General features: G+C 44.7%; 1 protein-coding gene across 2 annotated transcripts in view; it reads right to left on the bottom strand.

Annotated features, from left to right (window-relative positions):
• Positions 1-6,642: 6,642 nt before the first annotated feature.
• NADSYN1 (NAD synthetase 1) overlaps positions 6,643-11,861 on the bottom strand; it is a 29,488-nt gene continuing 24,269 nt past the window's right edge. For both annotated transcript variants that reach the window (XM_018554515.1, XM_018554516.1), the window contains 2 exons: positions 7,952-8,128; positions 6,643-6,710 (listed from right to left, as the gene is read on the bottom strand). In XM_018554515.1, coding sequence (XP_018410017.1) covers positions 6,660-6,710; positions 7,952-8,128 — 228 coding nt within the window. In that variant the 3' untranslated portion in view covers positions 6,643-6,659. The remainder of the gene's footprint in view (positions 6,711-7,951; positions 8,129-11,861) is intronic.

The following is an 11,861-nucleotide window of genomic DNA, read 5'->3' as shown; positions in this document are numbered from 1 at the left end:
TGGACACAGATTATGCAGGCATGGTCCACTGTTGTCACCCTGCCATAGGCCCTCTCAATAAATACACTTTATACAGGCACGGTCCACTGTTGTCACCCTGTCATATGTTCTCCCAATGGATGCAGATTATGTAGGCATAATACACTGTTGTCACCCTGTCATAAGCCGTCCCAATGGACACAGATTACGCAGGCATAGTCCACTAATGTCGACCTGCCATAAACCTTCCCAATGGACGCGATTACGCAGACATGGTCCACTGCTGCCACCCTGTCAAAAGCCCTCCCAATAAATACACTTTACATAGGCACGGTCCACTGTTGTCACCCTGTCCTATGCTCTCCCAATGGATGCAGAATATGTAGGCATAATATACTGTTGTCATCCTGTCATAAGCCCTCCCAATGGACGCAGAATATGTAGGCATAATATACTGTTGTCACCCTGTCATACGCTCTAACAATGGATGCAGCTTATGCAAGCATAGTCCACTGTTGTCCCCCAGATGTCTGGGAAAGAAACAGCAACACCACACACGGCAAGAGCAGAACTTCACTACCTCTAAGTCTAGTATGCCGGCTGTCTGTTTTTCCTGAAGACTACAGGGTGCTGTCTCCGACGCGATCCCTCAATTTGTGTTTACCTGTGGCGGTTCATGCTTGACAAAACCAATCCCTTGTTTGTATTTGAAGCAGTTTTTCAACTATATTCTCGCTTCCCTGACTAACTGACGGTGAAGACACATATATGACACATATCTCCCATAGAATTGTCTCTCTCCCCTGAAGAAGCCCTTTCGGGGCGAAACATGTAGGGACTTACAGGAGCGTTTATACCATTCTGATAACAAACAACCATATACATCGTAACTGCACGGTATCGTCACCATTCGGTGAACCTGCATTTGTAAAAGCATTTTTATTGATGATTTTGTATTCCGTTTTTTATCTCAAATAATGTATACAACGATTTATTGAATAAATGTACTTCTAAGATTTTTATACACGAGGTCTGGACTTGTTTCTTAAAAGCCCCCTTTTTTTCTTTTCCCCTCTGGGTCCTCGCACACCCCACTGTGGAAATACCCTTTTTTTTCTTGCATTTGAAACCTGGGGTGTGAAACTTCCAGCTCCTCTATATGTCTTCTGCAACGCATGTCTACTAATATTATCCCTTCACTGTTGTCCCCCTGTCATACGCTCTCCCAATGGACGCAGATTACACAGGCATGGTCCACTGTTGTCACCCTGCCATAAGCCTTCCTATTGGATGCAGATTACGCAGGCGCAGTACATTGTTTATATTTTGTCATACTCCCTCCCAATGGATACACATTACTCAGGCATGGTCCACTGTTGTCACCCTGTCATACAGTATGCTCTCCCAATGGATGCAGATTACGTGGCATAGTCCACTGTTGTCACTAGACATGTGCGATTCGTTTCGTTCCGAATCTAAATTCGGACGAATGTTTGGAAATTCGGACATTCGGATGTATCCGAATTCCGAATTACAGATAATAACGAATGCAAACAAATCCGAATTTCCGTTTCCGAAATTCGGTAGTGGTAGTTCGTTCGAACGTTCGTTTAGTTTTCGTTTCTTATTCGTTTCGTTCGTTGGAGCAAAGTGACATTAGAGGAGAAAAACATTTTCCCCCTTAAATGTCACTTTGCTGCAAACGAACCAACGAATGGATGAAACGTATAAGAAACGAAAACGAAACGAACATTCGAACGAACTACCGCTAACGAATTTCGTCCGAATCCGAATTCCGAAACCGAGTTGACTTTCACACCCGAATCCCGAAAAACAAAATAACACAAATCCGAATTTAAAACGAAACGAAACTAAACAAATTTTTTGGCAGTGCACATGTCTAGTTGTCACCCTGTCATAAGCCCTCCCGATAGACGCACATAACACAGGCATGGCCCACTGTTGTCACCCTGTTGTAAGCCCTCCCAATGGATGTACATTATGCAGGCAGTGCACACTGTTGTCACCCTGGCATAAGCCCTTTCAATGGACGCACATTACATACAGCTACCTCCTCATGCATCACTTCCCTCCCTTATAGATTGTAAGCCCTCACAGGCAGGGCCCTCCTTAACATCGTGTCTTGAATTGTATTGTGATTGTAATGTCCTACTTATATTGTAAAGCAATGCGCAAACTGTTGGCGCTATATAAATCCTATGTAATAATAATAATACACAGACATGGTCCACTGTTGTCTCCCTGTCATACGCCCTCCCAATGGGGAATACAAGCGGCTGCTCAGACACACATTACGCAGGCATAATCAACTGTTGTGACCATCAGGAAACCTGCCCTGAGCCCTTATTCACATCTGTGCATTTGTCAACATCAAAATTCCAGTTTTTCAAAACACGGGCATTCCTATCTCCCGACGCTCGGGACATGCAGTTCTGGGCACCGGGCGGGTAGTAATTTTCTACATTTAGCCCTGCTTTCGGCAAGCAGAGCTAAATGTACAGCGGGGAAGCCACCGCTTGTTTTGTACAAGTGATCTCGGCGATGGCGCCAAGATCACTTGTATGCAGCCTGCATACAGGGGGGCGCATTGAGGAACCTGGCCTTGGGGCAGCAGAGAAAGTAAATCTGGCCCTGGCTGTGCTCCTTGGGAACTCTGAACTTTGGAGCCGCACACTGCTGGCATCACCTTAAAATCTTTATTGCAACCCAGAGGCCAACATGATCATGTCACCATGTCACTGATGGGTTTCACCCCAGCGGGCTTAATCATAGAGACTCTCTCAATGCTGCCAGTGATGCCACCGCATTAAACCACTGCATCACAGTGAAATGTCACATAAAGTTCTAAGAAAAATCAGCACCAAATTGGATTTTTTTTTAACAAATGATATTAAATCATGATTTACTAATTATAGATATAAACATTTTAGATACGCAGGCCTCTGTCAGTGAAGCGTAAAATCGATCACAGGGGAGGGTCATCCGTGAATTGTACAGATCTGCATTGCGTCACTGATCCCGTTAGTCATGGCGGTGTACAGGCAGCAGGTGTCCGGACGGATTCACATGAACAGGTTGATGACAGGTGAATATCAGGGATCTACAGAAAAGAGAAAACATTGACAAATCGGAGATGACACCATTGATTTACTGAGGGCTCATTCACATGGACATGTATGGTGTAAAAATATGGCGTATGACATAAAATATGCCTGTATTTGCAGCGCCCGGGAGACCCGGCTGCTGCGCTTTTGTGTCCTTAGCAGGGCCGGACTGGTCATTGGGCATATTGGACACTTGCCCGGTGGGCCGGGCCGAACATAATCAGCCTGTTCAGCCCGGCTCGGCCATCTATGCCCGATGGTCTGATTGCTGCCCATCCCGGACCTCATGCTTGCTCCTATACTTCACCTCTTCCTGCTGCCGTGGTACCACACTGCCTGACTGGTTTGGACCCCTGGCTTGTAGGACTTTTCTAATCAGCTGCTGTCCGGCTGTTGTCATTTAACAGCCGGCCAGCGACTTCTTGAATGCGGGTGGGCGTTTTTAAAAGTCCTCTCAGCCCTCGCTCGTGTGGGCACTCGCACGAGCAGGGAAACTGTGCCCGCGCTGTCCATTGGCAGTGACATCGACTCTATACCTTAAGCATGATGAGGTAATGATGAGGTGCTCTACATGCAACATGACTAATATCTGGCATGGCTAAACTGTGCTAAGAGTGCGAGGGGCTTTATAGTGTATGGGGAAATAAAACCTTAGCCTAATCTGCTCAAGAATAAGTAACATGCAGTGTCAGGAGTACGTAACACAGTCCTACATATAACACAGTCCTTTATACTCACAAAACACACATAAACCTCAGTACAAAGGATCATTCTAAAAAGAAAAGCCCCTTTGGTTTGGTGTCAGTGGGTGCAACATAAGCCCAATGATTGGTGTCAGTGAGATATAATATACTCTGTTGGTGTCAGTTGGATGAAAAAAAAAAACATAAGCAGTATCGGTAGGATAAATTATGTCCTAATGTCAGTCACTGAAGCATAAAATTTTTTAAGAGAAGCTTAATCTTCAGGGTGGAGAGGAGGGGTGGATGACATCACGATCGCCACTTCATGCAATTAGAGAACATCATCAATTCATTGAGAAAAATATAAGGCATTTTCTGAATGGTGACAGAGTCGAGCTGGCGGCTCCCTGTGCTTAGTGTGTGGAGGGGAAGCCACTAGAACAGCCAAACGGAAGAGACCAGTGTTAACTAATAAAGTGATTCTCAGCATCCTCAGCAGCCCTCCGGAGATCAGATATGGATACTTTCATTGAGCCAAGCGTGCCAACGTAGGTAGCCATACAAGATCATTCCAGGAGCTCAGCTATATATAAAATAAGTGCCATCATTGGTGTCGGTGAGATAACATAGGCATCATCGTTGGAAGTGGAATAAAATAAACACCATACCATAGTAAGTATCAGTGGGATATCCCTAATGCTGGTCAGTCTAAGGATGAAGGCCTCATTTTATTGGTGGTCAATGTAAGGAAGAATGCCCCCTTATATTGGTGGTCAATGTAAGGAAGGGTGTCTGTTCAGTTCATGTCTCTGTGGGGCGGCTTTGCTGGTTCTTTCTGCTTTGTCTTTCAGGTTACAAGCTCCCTGCTGTTGCTAGGAAGATTTACCTCGATTGCTGGACAGACCTTCAGTCAGCTGAGCACAGGATTGGTGACATATCTTTTGGTGGGAAAACAGCTGAACAATCAGTACAACCTTTCACCTCTATAGTCCTTCTTGTCACTGGATGGGGTCAGCAGTTACCTCAGGATTGGACCAGCATGTGGACTATGGAGGCAATGATCATGAGGAAACTCGAATACCGGCTAACTGCTCCAACCACCAACTTCTTCATGGAGCCGTATCGGGCCGATCCCGGGAAGGACAGATGCACCTGTCCTTCCCAGGAGCAGCACCTGTCCTTCCCGGGAGCGGCCCGATACGGCCGTGCACGCAGCACAGATCTGTACGGGCCGCCCGTTTCTCGTGTGAATGAGGGCTTAATCTGATACAACAAAACTTTGAATATTTTAGCAAGACTCAAACAACTTGAAAGCTGCTTCTTCCTTTATGGCTGCTGAGGAGTTCAGGAATCCCTACTGCCTGATGGAGCCAGCCTGTTATAGTCCCAGGCCCTACACCCATTCTTCAGTCTGTTGAAGACAGCGCTACGCTGAACACTCCAATGATATCTACCACAGAGAGGGAGCTACTTCATTCTGATCTAGCAAGTAGCTCTGAGATGGATACTCCTAGGACCTCTACCATACTGAGACCTTCAGGGACCTACATCATATCCCTGCAAGATGAATTCCCTCATACAACTTGAAAGGTGCTTCTACCTTTATGACTGCTGAGGAGATCAGGAATCCCTACTGCCCAATGGAGCCAGCCTAGCTTACTCCCAGGCCCTGTACCTATTCTTCAGTCTGTTGAAGACAGCTCTACGCTCAACACTCCAATGCTGTCTACCACAGAGAGGAGTTACTTCATTCTGATCTAGCAAGTTGCTCTAAGATAGATACTCCTAGGACCTCTACCATACTGAGCCCTTCAAGGACCTATATCATATCCCGCAAGATTAATTCCCAACTTGAAAGCTGCTTCTACCTTTATGACTGTTGAGGAGATCAGGAATCCCTATGGCCTGATGGAGCCAGCATAATGGCTCTCTGGCAAAAAAGAAAACTCCAGACTGTTAACTTCTTCCTGATATACAATGTTCAAATACAATATCTCAAATCATTGGTGTGCCTCTTCTTCTCTTCTAATACTTTTTGATTTTAGCCAAAATACCTCCGAGAGGCAAGTTTGTGTATTAGAGCAGTCTAACTGTAGTCATTGCACACCACATCAAATATTCCACTTCACACTATGAGAGTAAACCCACTTTGGAGTCAGTGCTTCTAACCCATTGCTTCTCGAGGTCATAATTGCTGTCTGGGTCCCAATAGGGTAGGATTTCCATCAGGTCACTGAGACAGGAAGTGAGAGGAAATCTCTCAAGTGGAGAAACATATGACAATAAAAACACATCTTTTAGAACTGGGGAAGGTCAAAACCTATCTTAGGTTTTTATTGCTGTCTTTGACTGCAGGGGCGGTGGACACTGATGTCATTGCTTGCTAGGACGCCTTTGTTGGAAGAAAGAAAAGGCAAAGACACGGTCAGAGGTAGTAGTGTGATCTTTTTAAAAGGTATAAATACCAGTAAATGTCAGAGTTACACATTACTAAATATGCATCCATTTTACATGAAAAGATACATTTGACACCAGGTTGGCTTTAAAGTGTAACTCCAGCCAAAGCTTTGATTTTCTTTAGTTTTGGATAGAGTGCTAAAGGGTTAGAATCATGTCAGGTTTTAATGTCTGTCGGTAAGTGTCCCCATCAGGACATTTCCAGGCGATTCCTGCAATGTCCAGTCCGGTTGAGTCCAGACCTGGTACACCAAAAGCCAGATTTACAGTGGTTCTAACCCCTCACCACTCTATCCAAAACTAGAAAAGTAAAGTTTTGACTAGAGTTGTTCTTTAAATATCAATATTCAGTGCAGTGACCCTCTGATCTTTTGTCTTATTACAAGAAGAAAGGGATGAACGGAGTCCGTTCTCATCAATCCACATCAGAAACTTCACCCTTTTTATGTTCCTCCAGAGAAGAAACCTGAAAGAAAAAGATGGCATTCAAGATGGTTGAACTTGATGGACTTATGTCTTCATTCAACCTCAAATACTATGTAACTAAGATATATATTACCAACTAATGCTAATTTCTAGGGATGCAATGATACCGGTTTTTCGGTATCAAGTACAAATACCGATATGTTTTTAGGTACACGCCAATACGGAGTACCGATACCGTGGGCCCCGATTTTTCAGGAAGTCATGACCCGCTGCCCAGCTTCCCGATTGCCTGGGAAGCCGGTGTTCTATCGAAAAAGAACACCACCTTCACTTGACAAGGCTGTCTGGCTTCCTGATCAATCAGGAAGCCAGGCGGCGGGTCATGAGGTGCTAACAAGTGAAGCTGGCTTCCTAGTCAATCAGGAAGCCAGGAGGCGGGACATAACCCACTGCCTGGCTTCCGGATTTGAAAGAAAGCCGGCTCCATCCTCCCTTGGCACTGCCGGTCAGAGGGATATTGCCTCCTCTCCTAAATAAATAAATACATTTTGGTGGGAAAATTGTTTTATTACAGCAATATAAATGACTGTGTCTGTTAAAGAGAATCTGTCACTATGTCCATTCAAGACAAAAGGGACAAGTTCTATCGACAGGCCTCCTCCCTCTATTTTGCAGCCGCCCCAGCAGCATTTTCTTTTTTTTAACTTATCTTTTTCTGAGGTCTACTGGCCGGTCACATGACATGCTGGGTTGTCTTCTTATCCTGGTGATGAGCGGTCCTGGATGATGCAGAGAGACGAGCTAATAACATCAGCACCGCTCTCTACATCAATACACTGCAAGTGTAAGGAGTGTGGGAAACAAATACTTATTTCCTATGCTCATCAGCTCCATCTAGTGGCCATAATGTTGTATTACACTATGACATTCGAAAATACATTTGAATTCTAAAGAATATATAACAAGAATGATCACTTTGTGCATCCATTTGCCCAGAACGAACATTTACAGAAATTCGTAGGGCAACTGGCTATGCAAATTGTTTATAAATAGACCCCATTTGAGTCACTGAACAAATATGCAGATAAGGATTTCTGACTTTTCTGTAACATTCATGATCTGCATACTTGGCCCAGGTCAGTGACCTAGTATAAAAGCAAGGTATATAGAATTTGTAGAAGGAGGTTTGCACTGGCAGTCTCTGTATATCTCTCATGACAGGTTCATTATAAAAGGCTTAATAGAACTCTTATGCAGTCACAGCAATGGTAAAAGACCTGCCTGTTCATCGATGCAGCGGAACTGCCACGTCCACGATGCATTATATAGGAAAGGTCGGAGGTCAAATCGGTTATCATCCGGGCTGTAGCTCTCGGCATGGTAAGCAGGCGTCAGGGTTGTCATTTTGTGTCTGTTAATGGAGTACATTCTGAAGAAATGTTTCACTTTCTCAGCTACCTGAAATGAAATGGACAGAGGCAACAGTTTATTTGACGGGTTCCACACAACCACTTTTATTCAGAACTGAACCACACATGTGTGGTTAAGTCTTTGGTTTTTATGCGAATACATTTTATTATATCCAATATGGACCATTAAAAACAGACCTTTGCTCTCTCTTTTGACATAAATTCCTTGCCCCAATCTGAGAAAGCCTTTTTTTGGGGTGGGGGCTGTATACATTTTTTTATTAATTTGGTTGCCACCCTAGGCGAGAATGGCTTGTCCGTCCTCCTGCAGCCTCCTGGGATATCTACATTACATATCCCAGAAGACTGCAGGAGCAGGGAAACACAGAGGCTTGTGGGCAAACCTGAAGACAGTCCATCTGGAGTCTGGCTGCCTGAACCCAGAAGAGAGAGAGAGAGTGCAAGCTGGGCTGAGAACCGAGCTTCACAGGCAAGAGGGCATCAAAAAAAAAGAATGAATAGGGGGGAAAGAGACTGTAGTTCATTTTTAAGGATCATATCACCCTAAACTAATATTGTGCCGGGTTATTCACAAAAGGGTGAAGAGTTTGGAGAAGGCCGGAGAAGTGAACAATCTAGGACGACATAGCTGAACTGGAAAGTGAGCTGAATTGGAGAATTTTTCCAGTTCAGCTATGTTGGCCTAGATTGTTCACTTCTCCGGCCTTCTCCAAACTCTTCACTCTTTTGTGAATAACCCTGTAAGAGTTTAGAAGCCACTGTAAAGTTAAACCACCTGACAAATGATTTATACTCTGCATGGCCAAAGCTCTGTGGACACCTGACCATCACACTCATACGAGATTGTTGGACATCCTATTCCAAAACCATCACCATGAAAATGGAGTTACCCTTCCTTGCAGCTATAACAGCCTTCACTCTACTGAGAAGGGTTTCCACAAGATTTAGAAGTGCTTCTCTTGAAATTTGCACCTTGTCTGCCAATAGAGCAATGTGAGGTCACGTACTGATGTTGGATGAGAAGACCTGGTTTGAAAATTGCTTTTCAATGCATCCGAAAGTTGTTCAGTGGGGTGATGTCAGGGCTCTGTACAGGCCACCCAAGTTCCTGCACACCAAGTCATGTCTTTATGAAACTGGCTGTGTGCACAGGGGCACATTCATGCTGGAACAGAAATGGGTCTTCTCCAAAAGTTTCCACAATGTTGGACACACAATTGTTTACAATTCATTTGTGTGTTGTATCATCAACAGAACCCTTCACTGAAAAGACCTGAATTCAATATTTGGAGGGCAGTTCACATACCTTTGGCCATATAGTAGGTGTGATGGTCAGGTGTCAACATACTTTTGGCCACATTGCGTCTCTCTCTCAGGGATTTTATTGGTGAGATCTCCGTGCTAGGTCTGCACACTTGCTGTGCCCATTATGAGAATTTCCCTCTGAACCCTGTTGGGCTTATTTATATATTTTATACTATGGAGAATAATAGGAGGTCCTGGAACGCAGAAAGGTGGCAGGAATACCCAAACTCGCAGGTAAACAGGAACAGAGTGAGAAATGATCGCAGGAAGAATTATCTGGAACATGCAAGCCACTCCCGGGAATGATTTCACCTATGACTAAAATATCACTTTGGGTGGCCTAACCATTGAAAGCTCAAATCCAAAACAACTTTGGTTTCTTTTTAGGATAGTGTGGAGAAGGGTCCGAATCTCTTTCAGGTTCCCCTGTTTAATTGCTGGTTGTCACCAGCCCAGGTAGTAAGAGGAAATCTCACTAATTGTAACACAGGAAACAATAAGAACAGAGAGAAGGTCTACCTCTTTCCCACTCCAAAAAGTCTTGGATGGTGTTTTAAAGGAGAACTATGGGGTTAAGTATTTTCCCCATAGTTCTCCTTAGGGTAACGGGAGGACACAAACTAGCGTCCTCCCGTCACCCAAGGCTCAGTATACCGCGAGCTGTAGCTCGCGGTATACTGAGACGCCGCAGTATACTGCGTGCTGCTGCTCGCGGTATACTGAGACGCCGCAGCTGAAGCGGATCCCGACAATTGTGCCGGGATCCGCCTAGCTGCATGACTGACAGCTGGCTCTGCCTATCTAGAGGCAGAGCCAGCTGTAGTCGCCCCCCTCCCCCGTCCGTTCCGCCAGTCAGCGCTGGTGGATCGGAGCGGGGAGGGGGGAATCCAGCCCCTCCCCTGTCACGGCAGAGAGCCGTGACAGGATCGAGAGGTGAGCGAACGCCGGTTATGTGTTCGCTCACCTCCCGATCTACTGAGCCGACCTGTGACAGTCTCATTGTCACAGGTCGGCAAGAACTATGAGGTGAGTGAAAAGCACTCACCTCATAGTTCTCCTTTAATCTTGTAAAGTGAACATCAAACCCTGTATTTACCTGTCTAGGTGAGATCGCCCTCCACATGAGCAGCAGTTTACAGAACATGCTGTACGGTCCAGTTTTGACTACTTTTCTCAGCTTTCCATAGACAGAGAGCTCATCGTATGTCATCCCCATATCCTCCTGTAGGGAGCATGATGGTTAGAGAATGTCAAAAAAATCTATTAACATGAAAAATTCAATGGAATGCTGAACCATTTCACTATTATATGGTGTATGCAGTAATAATTGAGGGTTTCTTTTTCACATTTTAAGAGTCCTATTTGCTGCAACATTAAAATAGCAAACTAGAGAGTCAGGCTGCTGCTTAACCCAGGGCACAGTGCTATGACATTCCCCCTGCTCTGTGCTTCAAATAACAGTGCTCAGGGATTTGGCAAGCTGCCAGCACAGGGTTAAGCAAGTTGCTAGCAAACATGACTGTTAAAAAGAAGAAAGAAGCCCTCAGTTATTGCAACTCACGCAGCCTATATGCAATATAGTAATAAATTACAAAGCTTCAATTGGGCTTTAAAGGGACAGGTAACACACTCTCTCTTTCTCTTGGCAGAGATGGGACCACCTGGTTTGTTATGCACAGCCTGCCAACAAGCAAGCAGGCAATACCGTGCTTTCTTATATGAAAGGACTTATAAGCATCTTGTCTTGAATTGTTTTGTAACTGTAATGTCTTCCTTATATTGTAATACGCTGTATAAATCATGTATTATAATAATAGCATAATAATAAGAAAGTCCTGCACTGATATATATATATATATCATTATACAGGATTTATATAGGGCCAACAGTTTGCACAGCGCTCTACAATATAAGGAAGGAAGATATTACAATTGCAATACAATTCAAGACAAGATGGTAAGGAGGGCCCCTGAGGGCTTACAATCTAAAAGGGACGGGCAAGTGATACATGAGGAGGTAGCTGTGTAGGGATGTATTGTTTGAGAATGTGATGGTTCAGTTGTTAGTTAGAGGTGGGATAGGCTTCCCTGAAGAGATGAGAGAGAGGGAGATAGTCGGACAGGTTGGGGTAAAGAGTACCAGAGGATGGAGAGAGACTAGAGAGAAGTTCTGGAGGCGAGCATGGGAGGAGTTGATGAGGGACCTGGAAAGCAGGAGGTATTTGGAAGAGCGGAGGGGACGGTTAGGGTGATACTTTGAGACAAGGTTAGAGATATAGCCGGGGGCAGAGCTGTGGATGGCTTTGTAAGTCGTTATTAATATTTTGAATTCTATCCTTTGAGCGATTTGAAGTCAGTGCAGTGATCGGCAGAGGGGGGTTGCAGACACTGAGCGGTTGGTAAGGTGGATGAGTCTAGCAGCAGCATTCATGATTATATATATATATATATATATAT

Source organism: Nanorana parkeri, unplaced genomic scaffold (genome assembly GCF_000935625.1).
Source record: "Nanorana parkeri isolate BGI_ZX_2015 unplaced genomic scaffold, ASM93562v1 scaffold163, whole genome shotgun sequence".
Taxonomy (NCBI): domain Eukaryota; kingdom Metazoa; phylum Chordata; class Amphibia; order Anura; family Dicroglossidae; genus Nanorana; species Nanorana parkeri.
Note: the sequence above shows the minus strand (reverse complement) of the source record. Positions and strands in the feature narration are given on the sequence as shown.